Raw genomic sequence first — 18232 nt, 5'->3', positions numbered from 1 at the left:
CAAATACTCTTCACGACAGCTGTACGGATATAAAATTCCACCGAGACGACACTACACTTGTTCTAACACGTCCTGATTTCTTCACCGCGTTCACCAACCTATAACCCATCGCAGGGCCAGTCCGGAATCCCACGCATCGGCGCAAAAGTAGAGTGTTGTAACGAGATCATTCATACGGGCTTGCTTCATCAGCTCAAAGACTCTCTCAACAACTAACCTCTTTCAATCAACGACCGGTATCAACGACGACCATGGCCAGCGAAGCGTCAACACCCGTCCGCATCCTGGTCATCAACCCGAACACCTCGACGCATATGACGGACGCATTGAAACCGATGGTTGAAGGCCTCGGGTTTCCTTCTGTAAGTCAATCCTCTTTTTTTCTTATCTGTCTTTTCCTTTTTTTGAACACCTATGTATCATCCATCCATCCAGCACCGCTCTGAGATGTATCCCTCAGTCAAGTCGAAGCATACCATAACCCCTAACAGAAACATGTCCTGTTCCCTTCTGATGACCGTCAGACCTTGAGAAGACTACCATGATTCCTCAGGTTCTCGGTATCCCTCAAGATATTGCGCTCTCTTGCCTATCCCATTTTCGCTTTAAGCTTCTTTTATGCGATCTATACTCCTTCACACTGTTACCTGCTCTTCCAACCAGAAATGCCTATCACGTCTATTCCAGCCAAGCATCCAATCCAATATACCAATACCTCCCCATCTATCTCAGGACGAACCGACAGACGAGAGACAATATATATATATATATATATATACAGAGGCATATCCCCATTTACATATCAACTTCGATGGTCCAGTCATACTAACGTATTCACCATCAACAACAGGTCGACTATACATACTTCACATCTCCCACCCCCGGCATCCCCAGCATCAATTCCCCCACCGACGCCGCCCGCTCCGCCGAGATCTGTTTCCCGGCTCTAGTCCCACTAGTTCCGCACCACGATGCCTTCCTCGTCGCTTGCTACAGCGCCCACCCTCTAGTGGGGATGTTGAAGGCCGAATGTTCTCGACTGAGTGCCGCGGCGGCGGCGGGCGCGGGAGGACGCGGAGCGCGGAAATATGTCACGGGGATTTTCGAGGCGAGTTGTTTGGCAAGTTTGGCGCTGGTCAGTAGTAGTGGTGGAGAGGGGGGTGAAGCAAATGAAGAAAAGAACAAAACCACCACCATCACTGCAAATGAAAACGACAAAACCACCACCAACACCGACATCGATAATGACAGTTTCGGCTTCGGGATCGTCAGTACAGGCAAAGTATGGGAAACAGCTCTCCAACACGCCGTCGACGAGTTTCTGGGCCTCCCAGTCCCCAACGGCAACGATTTGAACACTCCAAATTCCAAACCAGACTCTACTTCCAAGACTCAGTCTCAGTCTCATCAGTCCACACCGCAACGATTCTACGGATGCGAAACGACAGGGCTGAACGCAAGTGAACTGCACGACCTTCCGGCCGAAGAAGTGCGGAAGAAGATGATGGACGCAACGAAACGGTTGTTGCGGAGGGGAATGGGAATTATAGGCTCTTCCAAAAACACAAGTCCTGACGAAACTTGGAAACTGGTCAATGTCAAGGTCAACGCCAATCTGCAATCCCAGTCCCAGTCCCAGTCCCAGTCCCACGAACAGTCGTCGTCAACGGACAATGTCAGTTCCAGCTATGGATCGGAATCCACGACGGCATGTTCAGACCCGGATCCGGAGTCAAGATCAAAGTCATCGTCAAGAGTCAAAGCAATCTGTCTCGGCTGTGCGGGGATGGTCGGTCTCGATTCCGCCGTGCGCAGCGCGTGTATTGAAGAGTTGGGTCCCGAGGCGGGGAAGGAGGTATATATCGTCGACGGGGTCAAAGCGGGTGTTGGGATGCTTTATAGTCTTGCGAGATGTGGGTTTTGAATCTTGAAGAGAGAAAGAACATGTTTGGTCGTTAGCTATTAGCTATTAGCTACTAGTATGCAGAGAATTGGGGGATGAACAAATTGCAACGCAGTATATGAATCAACCCGGTGGTTATTGTTGTTCTTGTTCTTGCTCTGATCTGGTCTGGTCTGGTCTGCTGCTGACGCTGGACTACACTATACTACACTATACTAGATATACTATACCCGTCTTTTCATAAGCTGGCTGTGCCATGAAGGTCAAGTATCGGGACAGTAAGTATCTACCTAGACATACATATACACCACCTTAGCATTCATTGTTTACTACCAGTCAGTAGCTAGATGGGAAGGATTGGAACCACCCATCATATCGGGGTAAGGACGGGGTGGTGTGTGGCAATTGTGCAACTTCAACACCGACAAGGAAGACTAAGGCTCTCAGGGATCGACTGTTCGTTCCCCTGTTTCTTCAATTCATTTTCTTCATCTCTTTCAAATATAAATACATACTAGCCATGGCCCATCATGGTAAGTCAAGAGAATACACGCTGGTGGGTGGTCATGATACAACTGCAACTGCCGTGTTTACACCAAACAGAACCTTGCTCTGGACCATAAAATATCATCAACTCAACACCACATCAAGGTGAGACCCCGGTCCCCGACAACCAACTCCAAATGATCCGCTACAAACGAAAAAGCAAAGCAAAGGAAAGTAGACATGATGATTCATTCATTCATGATTCAATCTCAAAGTGCCACTCTAGGCATCGTTCGATTCGAAGTGAAAGTACCAGATCCAATTCATCCGTGGGTGCAAGGAGAATATACAATTCAATCCATGCTTTCAAGGAATAGCGTACCATCCCACCAAATCCACCACATCTACCAATCCATCAATCATGATTCAATCATTCAGGCGGACTACTTCTCAACCTTCTCCCGCCGCGACCACCACCACCACCAACACCAACACTCTGACTGAAATTCTCAACACCAACACCCATTCCCATCCCCACTCCGGGCATGGCACTCTTCGCCCGCCCCAGTTTCATGGGCAGTTTACTCTCCACCACGGCATTGGTGGTGGCATGTCTCTTCAAGGGCGGTTGCCCAGCTACACCGCCACTGCCGACGCTCTTGCTGAAATCCAGTAATACAGGTCGTTCCTTTTCGTCTGGGATAGCAGTAGTAGTACCAGCAGCGGAGGCCGGGGCCGGGGCCGGTTTTCCGGCAACATTGATGTCGATTTCCTTGAGACTGCCTGATTTCGTTTGCATCGGTTCGGCTGATCCACCGGCGACTGTGAAATCCATGTGCGGTAAATATTGGGACTGAGAAGACAATTGCTGCTGTGCGACTGTCGCCGAAGGGTCGATGTCAGTGAAGACTTTGGTCTTGCTCGGACTGGACTGCTTTGACGGCGATGCGGGTGGTTTGCGTGGAGATGTTTGTTGTTGTTGCTGTTGCTGTTTGCGTGGCGATCGTCCCGGCGTCCGGGCTGTCGATGGTGTCTTGGTTGCCAGGGCCGGGTCAGGAAGACCTCTCAGCCTTGCGATGATGGAGTCATGGTTTTCGGTTCGGGGCAAGGTAGTCGGGTAATTCCACTCCCGTTTCTGTGGCGTGTGTCCTGTCGGAACATAGTCCATCAATCCTGCTGTCGATATTTCCTCCGTCAGATCTCGGAGCAGTGGTCGCGTGCCGTCGTGCAGAGAACTGCTCAAGCCGTCGAGTTCTGCTGTTTGGAACTTGAGGTCGCTGTCCAACAGTTCGAGCTCCCCGGTGCGTGTCGCTAACTGATTTCCGAGGTCGGCGAATCCTTCTTGAGCGTGACCGACGACCTTCTTCAGTCCATTGACGCGTTCAGCATGATGAGATTCATTCTGAGATCTCGCTCGAGTCACGAATTCATCAAGAGCGGCCATTTGAGTGGCCATCTGCGTCAATTGAGCATCGACGATCTTGACTGTCTCCTCGTGGACGGCCTTGGTGGATTTTTGAATGGCGTTGTTCCGGGTGCTTATGGCCTGTCGAGAATTAGCTTTGTTCTATCTCAATATCATAGCTAGCACCTACCGTCCAATCTCCCTTCATCTTGGTCTTCAGATCATCCTTCGTGGTGACAACCTTTATCATCAGGTGACTGTCTTGAGCAGTCCATCTGTCCATGCCTTCACGATAGACCTTGTCGGCGTTCTCGAATTGTTCGGTCGCTTCGAGCAGGTGAGATTGAGTGTTGATCAACCTGCTGGAAAATCTCTCTTCTTGTCGCTCGTATGACGAGTCGATAAATTGGAGGATTTGCTCTTTCAACCTTTCTTTCTCCTTGGCGGCTGCCTGTTTCTCCTCGTCGCGAATGATTTCCAGCTGTGTTGAAGCTGCCAGTTGCGCTTCAATGTTTGCGCAATTCGCTTCCTGAAGTGCAAACCGCAAAGAATCTGCCACTTCGCGTTGAGCGGCCAGTTGCTTGGTCATGTCCTCAAAGAGGGCTTTGAAATCCTTCCCCAGTCCACTGAAGGACGAATGTAACTGGGTATGGAACTGTTCGAGCTCGGAAATCACCTCTGCTGATATTTTGGCTGCCGCTTGAGACAGACCCTGTAAACCCACACCGACCTTCTCTTTGACATCGTCGCGAAGGTCTTTGATCTCTTCGAGCACGTTGTTGACGGCGTCCTTCTGCCCTGAGCATTGGCTTTCTATTTCAGCATGGTTCTCACCAAGTTCTGCTGCTCTTGCGACGACCAGCCCAGCCGATTTCTCCAAATGCGCCTTCTCAGCGGACAGGAATTCCTCCAACCGCGCCGTGGTGGCGTCGACCATTTCGGCATGTGCCATTCGAAATTGTTCAATCCGAGCATCGACCAGCTGAGACACGTCTGTGACCCGGCCGACTGAACTCTCCCAAGAGACTCGGTTCTGGTGATGTAGGTCAGAGCGTCGTCTCAGTTTGGCATGAAGTCCGTCAACATCATTCAATGATGCGTCAACCGTCGAAACCAGCTCGGTCCCGATGCTAAAAAGTTGCTCTTCTGTCAGCTCGTGTGCTTGACGCAGCACAGCCTCTTCAGCCAAGTCCCTCTCGGTCTGTGCAAGGACTGCCTCTGTTTGGACAAGTATATCTTTCGTACTTTCCAGCGTTGCGCGCGTGGCCTCAGTATCTCGTTTCATGATTGTGAAGTTGTTGGTCAAACTGAACAGTTCCTGCACCTTGTTCCGCAGACTCACTTCCAAGGTCTCGATCCGGGCTCTCTGCTCTTCGCTCAATATCCTCCTCGACTCGCTTTCGACCGTGATCTCTTCGTATTGCTCGTTGGAGAGGTAGACTCCGTTGCGCTGTCGGGTTGCAATCAGCTCGCTCTTCAACTTTTCTATTTCTGATGTGAACTCTTTCAACAGTGTTTTCTTGGAAATCATCGAGTTGACCTGAGGTTTGTTGCGGATGTTCTTTGCACGAAATGCATAATCCAGGGTGGAAATGGTCTCTTCGAGATTGCTTTTGGCAGGTGAAACCGTTGCTATTATGCAAGTCTTGGTTCTGCCACCCAGGGAATCTTGCAGCAATCTCGTGAGTTTGGATTCCCGATAAGGGATATGCGAACCTTTGTCAACAAGGGCATTGATGACCCTTCCCAGTGTGAGGAGACTTTTGTTGATCAGGCCGGCTTCGGCAGCGCGTTTGTTCTCCGCCCCGCTTCGTTGAATGTTTTCACTGCCAGCCAAATCCACGAGGTTGAGTTTGCCAGAGCATATGTAATCTTCGCCTGTTTCGCTGGGTTTCTTCATGTAGGTTGTGATCGTAAATACAGTATGGCTTCGAGAACTGAGATCGTTACATTTGGTGGCAGCGACTTGACGCCGGTAACTTCCTTGTTGAAGCAACTTAATTCCGGCCGCTGCATTTTGGATGTATGATTCCTCCATGCCTTGAACAACCGTGGCGGTGTGGCTCTTTTTGCTCGAATCGTCGTAAATTTTGAGCTTGACGGTTTCATCCGGCGACAGTAGATCTCGCAACTCTTCATTGTATAATTCGATGAAGGAGCATTTCACCGAGCACTCCACTTCGTCCGATTCTAGCTTTTGAAATAGGGAGTAGAGGACTCGCGGTATAATGCCGGCCGCGTCGGAGAGCAATCCATATGTATCCGTCATGTCCCCGGACATGGTGTACGTCTTCCCGGTGCCCGTCTGGCCATACGCAAATATCGTGCAGTTGAAGCCAGTCAACATTTCGTTGAGTATGGGTGCGACCACATCGTCGTATATTATTGCTTGGTCTGCAGCCGGCGAGAAGACTTTGTCGAAGTAGTAGGTCTTGTTGCTGATCGCATTCGGGCCCATACATAATTCCACATTCTGTCCCTTGACACCGGTTGTTGACACTACCACGCCGCTGTTCTCGCGCACCTCTCGTTCGCTGCGACCTCGACACCGAACAACCACGTGAATATTGGTCTCCTCCCCATGGTCATGATCAAAGTCTCTTTCCTTCCTCTTGACACCGGCGCTAGAATTGTTACTCGAAGCGTTGGATGGTGCTGGCGATGCAGCTCGGCCAGTCATGGAGGCATAATGGGGCACATTCGGTCGGGCTGGAGGGCGCATTGAACTCCGGGAGGAGGAAATGGTAGGCCGCTGTGGCCCTGCCATGATGGCGACGAAGAGATTCCCGGAAGATGGTGTGGGGGTGATGCGGTGAAGCGCCTTCAATATGGGTGCGGGTGTGGCATGAAGGTGGTCAAGGATGAGGCGTCTGGTGTTTGGAGGTCTGCCAGGTACGTACTAGGTAGGTAGTCAGTAATGTGCAGGGGACAACGGACAGGCATGTACAGAGAGTATCTAAGGTAGTATGCAGTCGATGGACGAAAGGGGACAGGAAATAAACAATCGACGGCCGCCAATCAGAGAGTACCTCTGTAATAGTGCTAGGACTACTACTAGTGCTTTTACTAGTACCACTAGTAATACTAGTACGTACCTAGTTACATGCAGGCGGCGGCCTCGCACGTGACACGACTGAATGACGCCTGTCCATCAACCGACTTCCAACCCTTGAGCACTCTAACAACTACAAGGCACCACTGCCAGTGACTCTGTTTGGCTACAATGGTCATCCACACACAACTATCATCAATGTCCTCTTCAACAGTCTCTTCCTCTATCTAGAGAGATCAGTCAATATGCCTGCGCCATCATGACGGATCTCAATCCTCGATCCGCTCTACAAATCCAGCCTGAAAGGGGAATCGGCTGGATAGGTACGGCTTGCCGCTTCTACGCAATGTGTTTGACTGACATGGGAAGTTCTCGGATCGTCCCTTCACAGCGTCCTTACGAGGTTGAAGGCATCCCCACAGACTTATCGTAACCTTGAACTGTCGTACTCTGCTTCTGAACCCATCGCCAAACCAGTCATTCTCAGCCTTCCACACAATGGACTGAGACTTCGTTTCGATGGTTTGGACCAACGGCTGCGACTGATCGAAGTCCTGGATTTCTCGCTCAGTTCTTTTGCCTACAAGAACACTGAATTGGTCCGCCGGAACAAGAGCTCAGACGAAGGTCACCAAGATGAAACGGGGCCGGGTGGACCCTCATTTAGGCATGTCTACAATCGACTCTTCGGCCCTACGTACGCTGGCGAATACATTGGCCCCGAAGCAGGACAGTCGACGGGTACCTATGTTCTGTCATATCCTGGACTTGCATTTACATTCCCCATCAAACACAAATCGTGGTCTGACAAGGTCGATTTCGTCTCGATCCTGTCCTCGACGGCGACGGGCCCAGCCACGTCGATGGCTATCTTTCTGGGGTCGTCATGGACAGAAGCGCGGCAGAACTTGTACACAAGACCTCCAATCTACCCCCGGCTTCCAGCATTAGGGGGAAAGGCCTCGGAGACCATCCCAGACGAAATTGAGGAGGTACGAGTGTTTGGAGGTGGTAGACTCGAGATGGTGAGGAGAAGCTCGCCACCTTTAAGCATTACCTTAAGCGAGACTACACCTCAAGATCTGGTGGCCGAGCTAGGCCCGCCTGATGCCATCTACCGCAAGCATGACCGACGGATCTCCATTCATGCTTCCGGCAACCCGGCGAATCGCCGTGTCCCCAGCATGTCCCCAGGTCTCGACCCTCAAGCCTTGGACACCGACCAATCATCGATACAAAGCTACACCGAAGACTCAGACATTGAACAAGAGCGTGAGAGTAACATGGCTCTTGAATCCATCGACGAGTGCTTCTTCAACTACTTCCATCATGGTTTTGATGTTCTCATCTCTTCCTCTGCGGTAAGATCACCCACATTTCCAGGCACCTCGACATATGAGCCTTCCACATCGTCGGGGGCTCAACTGGTTGCGACGAAGATATTCTTGCACGCCAACATCCCCGGGTCCTTCTCGTTCAATCGACACCGCAGAAGTCGGTGGGTGATCCGCACCGGCGACGACACCTTGACCTCGGAGATGCCATTTTCCGAGATCTCGTCTTCGCTGAAAAAGGTGTGGCATGGTACCTACAAGGACGAGCATGAGGAGAAACAGATGCAACGGGGCATGGTGCTCAACAGGGGGTGGGCGGAGAGTCCTGAGAGTTCGATAGAACTGTTGGGTGATTTGGAGGAGGACAGTCCAACGCGGGACAAGGCAGAGGATCATGGGTCAGCCGAGGCCATCAATGGGATGAGCAATACGGAGTTGTTTGGGTTTCCGGGGATGTTGTTTGAAGTGCTCAAGAACGACATGGTTAGTTGTTTGACGGTGTTTTAGGGATGACCAACAAATAGATATCGTATGACACCGTCCTGGTTGCAAGAATATCTGTCTGGATGGGATCTAATAATGGATGTTATTTCTGGCTGGCCAGCATCATTATTGGGCGGGCGAATGGATGGTGGCGCTCAGACTCTTTGTGTAGCGACCAAAACCAACCTCCACTCCCTCCACTCCCTCCAAACTCCCTTCGCAGCCACACAAGAAACATTCGTCGACATCCTTCAATTCACCCAGACCACGAGCTGTAGATGTCGTCGCCGTCACCTATCCATGAGGTCGCTTGCTGCCATCATTCAGCTGTCGACCATTGCTAGCGAAGATGCCCGCGTATCTATATCACTACCTGCCTTCCGCCACTTTTATTACTTCGGGTATTGCGCCTTCACCCTCCCCAGTCATTCATTCATTCATTCAGTCACTGGTCACCGGTCACTGTTCACTCCCGTCCCTCATCTTCCACTTGCAGTCTTTGGCCAACGATTCTGTTACTGACATGTCACCTTCCGCTGCAGCTGTAGCGTCTAGCTACCTCGAGTTTCCCATATTGCGCGGATGAACCGTTCGCCTCGGCGCGCCCACAAACACAATCATGACCCGATCTGGTACCCCGACCACCACGTCGAGGTCACATGCCATACGTTGTCTTGTAGATGACACCGCCTTGACCAGAAACTTTGCAGAGATTGACAGTTGGGTCTCTGAGGGCAGGATTATCCTGGTGGTGCCTCTCTACAGTACGCGCACTCTGCGTGGAGACTCATAGCCTCTGATCATCTGCTAACCATGCGCTGCAGCAATCGAACGCCTACACCTGCTGAAGAAAGACTCGTCGCAGATTGGCGCCAATGCGCGCAAAGCTGTCAAGGCCCTCGACCGCTATACCTCTTCTCGCGGCGACCTACAACACGATCCGGTGATTTTGCAGGGCCCCGATGAACAATACCTTACTTGGGCAGACGTGGAGGCGCGCTACATCAATGAGAACCTGAAGACTGCCGGGACCAACGAGGAGGAGACATCACTGTCTGCAATGGACAAGAAACAGGAGAAGGATGCTGAACTTCCTTTGAAGGGGAACACAGGCGCGGGAGGCACACTCTCGCAAATGTTGTTGGATAGACTCAACTTCACCAAAGACCCCGCGGCAATGTCGCCCACGTCGACGCCACCCTTGTCTCCCGCTTCGTCTGAACCGCAGAGCTCCAAGACGAGTCCCGAGGTCAAGTCCGCCGTCATGATCGCCCACGATCAGACTCCCGTGCCACCGTCCCTGAAGCCTCTGCTTAATTCGGTGGTATGGTATGTTCACGAGAAGAAGCTGCCATCCGATGAAAGTGTCATCTTCTTGACCAATTCGGCCGATACAATGCATTTGGCGCGGGACTTTGATGTTCCGACCAAAAACATCCACCAATTGAGAAGTGCCCTCGGACTGGAAGAAACGAACACCCAAGCACAGGAAGATCCGAAGCGAGAGCTGTTGAAAAGAGATTCCGTCTCGGAGCCAAAGACACTGTTCAGTTACGAGGATGGAGAAAGTGACGAAGAAGAGGTGGTTTTCAAACCACGAGGTCGAGGTGCGCCACGCGGAGCACAGTCTTCTCGGGGATCTGGCACTGGTTCTTTGCGTGGTAAAGCGGCACGCGGCCGTTCGCCGAGGATGTCCTTCAGCAGTACCTCCGCCCAACCAGCACAAGTCAAGCCTCAGATTCCGGTCGAGGAGATCGACCCCGACTCGTTCGACCGTGGCAGCTTTGGTCGAGGCAGCACTCCTCTCGTCAACACCAGCAATTACGGCCCTAGCCAATTCAACGGTGGTCGTGGTTCGGGACATCGTGGCAACCAGAGTCAGGGCGGGGGACGAGGCGCCAACCATGCACGCGGTTCTGGTCGTGGCGGCGAACGTGGATCGACCCGCGGAAAAGGTCGATTGTTCATTCCATAAGCATGGGCAACTCTGTCGCAATCCTCTGCATATGCGACAGCAAGACATCACCACAACACCCTAGCCATTGAAACCATCGACTCAGACTCAGGTGCGCCTCGAAGCGCAAAAGAACTTTTCGGATGGTGGCAACATGCTCAGGAGCTCGACGGGAGAGGGAGAGGTTCAACCTATCGCCCCGACACAGTCACTCACGGATACGCCAGATCAACGGCGTTTGAGTCGTAATTCCGCAGCGTCCTTTCACTTGACTTGGAGCTTTATGCAGGGTTGAGCAGCCACGCTTTTGGCCAGAAATGGTCTTGATGGAAGACACATTGACAAGTCCCGGGTTGGCGGCATGACAATCTGGAAAGAAGGGGAGAAAAAAGCGAAGAAGATTCATTATTGCTTTCTTGGTTGCAAATTGGCTGGGTGATACCTCTCATGGGGGACGCCACAAGGCTACATTCTTGCTTGGGCAAGGTTCCACTCGTTTGAACATGAAGGTATTGGTTTTTCAATTCTTGGGATGCGGACTGGAGTGAGCAAGGTCGCTCAGCTGTCTAAGGTCCGGAGGATGCTCGCCGTCCTCGGTCACCCTTGACCATGAGTGGGAGGAGGATTCGATGACGCTTTCGCAGCGATCTGCTCGCTCCCATGTCCACGATGTCCACCTGTTGATTGTTTATGCTTTGTAGGCAATATATCGCTTTGGTTTGCTATATCAAAGGACCTTGGTCATTCATTAAGGAGCTTTCAATAAGTCGAGAGTAGAAAAGTGTAATCGACGCTAACCTGTTCTGTTAGAGAAGAACAGCGGGAGACCTCTATTATCATCAACCACCATCTACTATGTAGGTAGGTACCTAGGTAGGTACAGAGCATCTTTCACCTTTCATCTCCTTTCCAATTCTCAACGGGGAACGTGCTTGGAATCGGTAGACTCTAGTAGTAGCAGTCTACATGAAAGTATAGACGATAGGTATACATGCAGTGCTGGTGCTGCGTACTACAGTTTAGTTATTAGTAAGAACATACGCGTTGATACGCGGTCAGTGCGGCCGGTGATTCCGGAGATATGGATGTATTGGTATTTATATCCCCGCCATCAGCCCAACCAGCAATCGGACTCGCCATCTCGATCGAGTTCCGGTCGTTTTAAATCCGATTGGGAAGTTGTAGTACTGGTTGGGTATAGCTGTCATGATAGGTTAAATCCGGACATGTCCATGGTAGCAGGGACATAGCACAAAAAGCATTCGTCGTTTCTGAAGCACGCATTCAATCATAGGTATAGAACAAATATATAAGTTCCGTCGAGAACCGGAAACCCATCACTTCCTGCATTCATTCGGTCTATTCAATCCAGTACCAGAACTATCAAGGGGATAAGGCCAGTATCAACTACCTACTCACTGCCATCGTGGACCAAACAAGCGATATACATCCTACCATACTACTGTCACCACCACCAATAAATTAAACAAGCCCACCATGCCGTCGACATGGCTGATCACAGGCTCCTCGTCAGGCTTCGGATTGGCGCTTGTCCGCTACATCCTGTCGCAGGGCCACAACGTGATCGCGACATCCCGCAACCCGTCCAAGACTCCGGAGCTCGTTGAAGAGATCACATCCACATCCGGCCGGGGCCGCTGGCTAGCACTGGACGTGACATGGCCCAAGGCCGAGATCGAGGCGGTGATCGAGGAAGCGTGGACTGAATTCGACGGCATCGACGTGCTGGTGAACAACGCCGGCTACAGCGTGCTGGGCGCGGCCGAAGAGATCCCGGAAGACCAAGCGAAGGCGCAGTTCGAGGTGAATTTCTGGGGACTGGTGCGCACCAGCCAGGCCGTGCTGCCGCGCATGCGGGCGCGCGGGACCGGCACGATCGTCAACGTCTCCAGCATCGCCGGGCTCGACGCTATACCGACCTGCGCCATCTACGCCGGCAGCAAGTTCGCCGTGGAGGCGTGGTCCGAGTCGCTCTCCAAGGAGCTCCAGCCGGTGGGGCTGAAAGTGCTGGTCGTCGAGCCGGGAGCGTTTCGCACGAATTTCTTGACCAAGGATGCGTCGCAGATCGTGACGCCGGTAGCTGAGCCCTATCGGCAGGAAAAGGGGCCCGTGCGAGCTGTGCTCGATAAGTTCCGCGACTACGATGGCCAGCAGAAGGGCGATCCGGTCAAGGCTGCGCAGAGGATCTTTGAGGCTGTGGTGGGAGCAGGGATGGCGGGAAGTGTGGCTGAGAAGGGTCTGTTGAGGCTGCCGCTGGGCCCGGATTGCTATGCTAGAGCTGTCGAGAGTACGCGGTTGAGGATGGAGAATTTGGTGGCTCTCAAGGATGTCGCTTTAAGTACTGACTTCTCATCCTGAGGGGCAATCATGTCCCGATGCTCGTCGACCGTTCAGACTGAAGGTGTCATTTGGTAGCGAGGCCAGAACATTCTTGCCACGGGACGAGCTGTAAAAGACCAGAGGCATGATTATCAGGAAGTACCCATAGTGCCTGTCATGTGGATGACTCTTGTGCACTATTGGGAAGAGAAAGACGAATGGAATGAATGCATAGTAACTTGCTGGAAGCGGGATCAGAGACGTACTCTTGACGGTCGGGTAGATGAACATGCAGTGAGGCAAGGGCGAAGGTGACGGGAAGGCTGCAGCAAAACTTTGGATCATGCAATAGTGTTTCGTGAAGCTCGTGAATTTGATAAGTTGAGAACGAAAAGTCCGAGGAGTGGCTCTCAGATTAGACCGATGAAGCAGACCCTTGTTCCATCCATGGAAAGAACTCGTGAAGCCGATGGGCTGCCATATCCAAAAGCTGGGATATCATTGAGGCCGGTTCACTTTCCTCCCCCCTCTGCACAATGTCAGATCTTCCCTGGCCTCCTTTCCAGTCGCGTCAGGTGGGCTGTGCTACTTGTACTCGTCTCCGCCAATACCAGCACTGCCGGCAGCAGCAGCAGGAGTGACAGTAGCACTGGCACCACCAACAGCAGCGACAGACACAGTCGAAGTCGCATCCATGACCTGCCTGATATCTTCCAGTCGTCTCTGAAAGCGCTCAATCAACTCCTCCATACTCTCTTTCTCTCCACCAGGCGCAGCATCACCAGGAACATTCCCCTTCCCCTCGATCCGCAGCATGAGTCCATCTTCATCGTCAGTGGCTATATTCCCTTCATCTCCTATCGTCGGCGCTGTTGTGATACTAGTCCGTAAAACCTGCCAATCTGCGCTGAGGCTGTGCGCTGAAACGACTTCGAAAGCTGGCCCTATCGTCATTGAAGGGACGGGATCATCGTGTGAATGCGACTGCGACTGCGACTGCGACTGCGACTGCGACTGCGAATGAGATTGTAACTGTGATGGCGGTCGAGGCGGAGGCTGGGGTTGGAGCATGCGCGGCTGCACGTCGAGAACGAGATAATGTTCGCGAACGCCAGCTATGATGGGCGGCAGGCGAGGGTGATGTTCATCATCGTTGTCATTGTCACCCTCTTCCTCCTCATTCGAATGTCGCGCCCGCAGGCCGTGAGTGGGTGTTTGTGTTTGTGCCTGCGACGTCGCGCGCTGCGAGGGATCCAGAGCCTCAAGACTCCGGCATGCTGCTTCGGCTATGATTTCCGAGTCATCGTCGGCAAAGACATAGTGGACTGTAGGATGGTAGTGTTCGTTGGTCACGCTGTCCTCGATCAATGTGAAGAAAGGCTGGAAGGATGGGAGCGTGTCGGACTGGCCATGGCCGAAGTGCTCGGACTCGATGGCATGCTCGTGTCCATGCTCAGCCTCGATGTTGATATGCTGCTGGAAAGGAGACTCGTACGATGCTACGATGGGATCATCGTCGAAATGAGGTTGCGGTGAGCCTAGAATGCCACGGGCGACAGATGCTGTAGATGGGTTCACGGTCGACCCGCTGGTCCGCCGTAACGACGACTTGGACTTGGACGGCGGTGAGGACGAGTGTAGTGCGGGTGGCCGAGGCTGGGACATGTCCAAGGGAATCAAGTCCAGATGCCGGCTACATGATGGTGGCCATAGTGAAAGAGATGCGCGACGGGATTGCAGGTTGTAAGGAAGTCTAGATGCAGGAGGACAGGCGATACTCTGTAGTTGGGTAAAGCCGGACGGTCATAGGACTGGACGCGCGAGTGACGCAGATCGGAGGTTATCTTCCGCAGATAAGATGAGATAAGATGAGATAAGATAGCTTGATTGACATCTCTACGGCGAAGCAAGGGCGTCTAAATGGAGCATAGCTTGCAAATCAAATCATGACTCGAATGTTATTAATGTTAAGTTATACGACATGTGTATATATCAACATCCATCCTCGCCTTCAGTTCGCCTTTCGACCCATGATATGACCTGCTTTTCTCTTTTCTCCTCATAGTTTGGTTTGTTTTATTCTCAAGTCACTCTTGTCTTGCCTGGGAATGAACGGCAAGAAGGTTGTCGTGGTTGGCGCCGGACCGGTTGGTTCGCTCGCTGCTCTGTATGCCGCCTCTCGTGGTGCCGCCGTCGAAGTATATGAACTTCGTAGCGGTAAGTCACTTTTCAGCCACCTGTCCCTTGGCCATTCATAGCTTGCAACAATATTGTTTCCCATCTCATGGCATGAAAACTGAGTGGAAGGATACCAGATCTTCGGAATGCCGACACGACTCCTCTCAACTTCACCAAATCCATCAATCTTGCCCTCTCTGAGCGAGGCATCAACGCACTTCGGTCGACCGGGAACAATGAGCTCTTGGAGACTGTCCTCGAGCAGACCATCCCCATGCATGGTCGGATGATTCACACTCGGTCAGCAACCGGATCCTTGACCGAACAGTCACAGTTGTATGATGTCCATGGCCGATTCCAGCGCTCCGTCGATCGGGGCGTGCTCAACGGAGTCCTGCTCAACCATCTGGATTCTTTGCCCAACGTCACACTTCACTTTCAACATAAGATGACCGGCGCCGATTTCCGGAAGAGAAGGGCCTGGTTTGAAATCACGGACAGGACTGACAGCAGCCACCCAAATCGTCCGAGAGAGATCGAAGTCGACTTTAATCTCCTCATTGGAGCCGACGGGGCTCATTCAACCACCAGGTACCATATGATGAAATATGCCCGAATGAACTATCATCAGGAGTACATTGACTGCTTGTGGTGTGAATTCACCATGCCGCCCACCCAGTCAGGGGATTTTGCAATCTCTCCCAACCATCTCCACATCTGGCCGGCGGGGAGTTTCATGTTCATTGCTCTTCCTAATCTGGACAAGTCTTTTGTGTGCACACTGTTTGGGCCTGTGGAGATGTTTGTCCATCTTGAGGACTCACCGGATGCCGAGCTGGTCGCTTTCTTCGACAAGCACTTCCCCGGTGTGACGAATCACATCCCGCCGAGCGACTTGATCGCCCAGTTCAAGCGGAACCCGCACTTACCGCTCATCAACATCAAGTGCTCTCCACATCACTTTGGCGATAGTGTTGTGATCCTTGGCGATGCTGCGAATGCGATGGTCCCCTTCTATGGACAAGGCATGAACGCGGGAATGGAGTCGGTTCGGGTCTTGTTCTCGAAGCTGGATGCAATTGCCGACAGGACTGCAGCACTCGCCAGCTATACCGAGGAACGGACGAAGGATGCCCATGTGGTTGCTGATCTGGCACTTGGCAACTACATCGAGATGAGGTCGTCCGTGACATCTCGGCTGTACAAGCTGCGGAAGTATATCGAGGAGAGGTTGGACAAGTATGTGCCCAGTCTGGGCTGGGCCACTCAGTACTCGCGGATCAGCTTCAGCAACATGCGATACAGCGAGGTCATCAAGCACTCACAGCGACAAAAGCGCATCCTCACGGCGGTCTTGCTGGCAATGGCAGCAGCGGTCTTCACAGGCCCAGCAGCTGCCCTTTGGCTGTACGTCTTGCGCCACTCTCAACACAGGCGCCGGATCCTATACCTCATGATCCAAGAGGTGAAGTGGTAGGAGACATCAGCCCTATGTGGATCACATGCTCTGTCGAAGTGGGTGTGCAGCACATGTGTCTGCACCCCTCCCGGCTTTGTGTTAGAGTCAGACACGCTTGGTAGATCCGCCGTGACTGTTGTCATTGTCCTCTCGCCGCTTTTACCACTTTCGCCAAGCGAACCGTCCATCCCAATCAGGCAAGACAACCTGTATAAGGATATCCAAGATGGCCAAGCCTGTTCGTGATGTTGTTTTGTACAACCCAAACATCCCATGCTTGAGACCTGCTCCTCGAGACCCGAAAATGTCGAGTACCGGGCTCGCACCAGTCTTTGCTCGCAAACATCAAGGCTTCGCGCTTCCGAGATCGGTAGGTCCCGACCTTGACCCGGGCTTTCCTAATGCTGTCACATACTGATCTCAGGATCTATAGGCACTTCCTCCTGCTGGTCGCCGTGGCAGGAAACTCCAAGTCCGTCGCAGCAATGCAGTGGTCTACAATCCAACCAAGCCAACTCTGGCGGGTTTACCCAATGAGGTCCTTGACATGGTCTTTGAGAATCTGGATGTTCCCTCTCGCATCTCCCTCGGCCTCGTGAACAAGTTCTTTGCCAGCATGAGCCAGAATGTGTCTACCGATCTCACTGACCAGCCGTCTGTTGTTCGGTATCACGAGCACTGCCAGGCATTACCATGCTTGTATACAAACCATATTTCGGACAGACGAATACTACTCCTGCAACTCAAATCGTGGATGCCGCGAGGGTTTCGTCTTTGCTGGGTCTGCTTGAAATACACCAGAATTACCAGAGACAATGCCAACACCTGGACCTTCACAACCCGTGTCCGCTTCGATGGTTTTTGTCGCCTCAATTTGCTGGCATTGATCGATCTCCGCGACATCCATGCTCACAAGAGCTGCTGCAGAGGCGGCATCGAACTGGCAAGCTATGCGAACCACACTCCTGGCGCCTCGGGTGGTTTTATTCGCTTCGGCCAGATTCATGCGCCCCCATCAGGTGTCCACATCTACAATGCTGGCTTTTAGCCTGTCCACAACATCACACTACCCAATGGCGGGCAATCAAGGACCTCATTGCGCCAGATGACAAGATAACGTGAACATGGTGATGAGGACTGAGTAGTTGGCATGGCATGGCATGCATGGACACGATGGAAAGAAGAGTATGCAAGCATGGCGTATGAGGAACAAGAGGCATCCTACCCGAAGAAAGGACGAGCTTCTACTTCCAATAACCCCCATCCATGTGAGTCTCATCGCAGATCCAAGAGAAGTCACGAATCCAAGCTGACCAAGATCAAGGAAGCACAATACCCCAAGAGCTAGCACCCACAGTCACGAAGAGCTACATACACCACTGAGCTGCAACTGCAATCATAGCCACACCTCGAGCTTTTCATTGTCGACGACTTTCCCAGAATTAGTCCGCCAGCTGGTAGGCTCTCTCACTCTCACTCTTCGTCTGGGCAAGACAAGGAAGGAACCACAGAGGCAAGGGCAGAGAGAGTCTGCAGACATGGCCGAGCCACTGGACCTTGACCCTCCCATTAGCACAGCTTAGGTAGCTTAGCTTAGCATGCATGAACCACAATCCACATGAGCTCCCAAGTCCCCCT

At 52.3% G+C, this 18232-nt stretch overlaps 8 protein-coding genes across 8 annotated transcripts; 6 read left to right on the top strand and 2 right to left on the bottom strand.

Moving 5' to 3' along the window:
* Positions 1–251: 251 nt before the first annotated feature.
* On the top strand, positions 252–1924 carry A1O1_01478 (uncharacterized protein; the record flags this gene model as incomplete). Its single annotated transcript, XM_007722391.1, has 2 exons — positions 252–362; positions 851–1924. 2 exons carry the CDS (start codon positions 252–254, stop codon positions 1922–1924), a joined length of 1185 nt encoding a protein of 394 aa, XP_007720581.1.
* Positions 1925–2819: 895 nt separating this feature from the next.
* On the bottom strand, positions 2820–6561 carry A1O1_01477 (kinesin family member 11; the record flags this gene model as incomplete). The annotated part of the gene is made up of 2 exons (XM_007722390.1): positions 2820–3935; positions 3985–6561. 2 exons carry the CDS (start codon positions 6559–6561, stop codon positions 2820–2822), a joined length of 3693 nt encoding a protein of 1230 aa, XP_007720580.1.
* Positions 6562–7105: 544 nt separating this feature from the next.
* Positions 7106–8687, top strand: A1O1_01476 (isoleucyl-tRNA synthetase; the record flags this gene model as incomplete). Its single annotated transcript, XM_007722389.1, has 2 exons — positions 7106–7169; positions 7216–8687. The coding sequence occupies 2 exons, from the start codon at positions 7106–7108 to the stop codon at positions 8685–8687; spliced, it is 1536 nt and encodes a 511-aa protein (XP_007720579.1).
* A 595-nt stretch (positions 8688–9282) lies between these two features.
* A1O1_01475 (uncharacterized protein) lies at positions 9283–10638 on the top strand (the record flags this gene model as incomplete). Its single annotated transcript, XM_007722388.1, has 2 exons — positions 9283–9427; positions 9488–10638. The coding sequence occupies 2 exons, from the start codon at positions 9283–9285 to the stop codon at positions 10636–10638; spliced, it is 1296 nt and encodes a 431-aa protein (XP_007720578.1).
* Positions 10639–12114: 1476 nt separating this feature from the next.
* On the top strand, positions 12115–12996 carry A1O1_01474 (uncharacterized protein; the record flags this gene model as incomplete). The annotated part of the gene is made up of 1 exon (XM_007722387.1): positions 12115–12996. The coding sequence occupies one exon, from the start codon at positions 12115–12117 to the stop codon at positions 12994–12996; it is 882 nt and encodes a 293-aa protein (XP_007720577.1).
* A 546-nt stretch (positions 12997–13542) lies between these two features.
* A1O1_01473 (uncharacterized protein) lies at positions 13543–14622 on the bottom strand (the record flags this gene model as incomplete). Its single annotated transcript, XM_007722386.1, has 1 exon — positions 13543–14622. The coding sequence occupies one exon, from the start codon at positions 14620–14622 to the stop codon at positions 13543–13545; it is 1080 nt and encodes a 359-aa protein (XP_007720576.1).
* Positions 14623–15065: 443 nt separating this feature from the next.
* A1O1_01472 (kynurenine 3-monooxygenase) lies at positions 15066–16612 on the top strand (the record flags this gene model as incomplete). The annotated part of the gene is made up of 2 exons (XM_007722385.1): positions 15066–15174; positions 15273–16612. The coding sequence occupies 2 exons, from the start codon at positions 15066–15068 to the stop codon at positions 16610–16612; spliced, it is 1449 nt and encodes a 482-aa protein (XP_007720575.1).
* Positions 16613–16820: 208 nt separating this feature from the next.
* A1O1_01471 (uncharacterized protein) lies at positions 16821–17642 on the top strand (the record flags this gene model as incomplete). Its single annotated transcript, XM_007722384.1, has 2 exons — positions 16821–16964; positions 17028–17642. 2 exons carry the CDS (start codon positions 16821–16823, stop codon positions 17640–17642), a joined length of 759 nt encoding a protein of 252 aa, XP_007720574.1.
* Positions 17643–18232: the final 590 nt, after the last annotated feature.

This window comes from Capronia coronata (assembly GCF_000585585.1).
Source record: "Capronia coronata CBS 617.96 chromosome Unknown acBCG-supercont1.1, whole genome shotgun sequence".
In the NCBI taxonomy this organism is placed as follows: domain Eukaryota; kingdom Fungi; phylum Ascomycota; class Eurotiomycetes; order Chaetothyriales; family Herpotrichiellaceae; genus Capronia; species Capronia coronata.
This window is presented reverse-complemented; position numbering and strand designations above follow the sequence as displayed.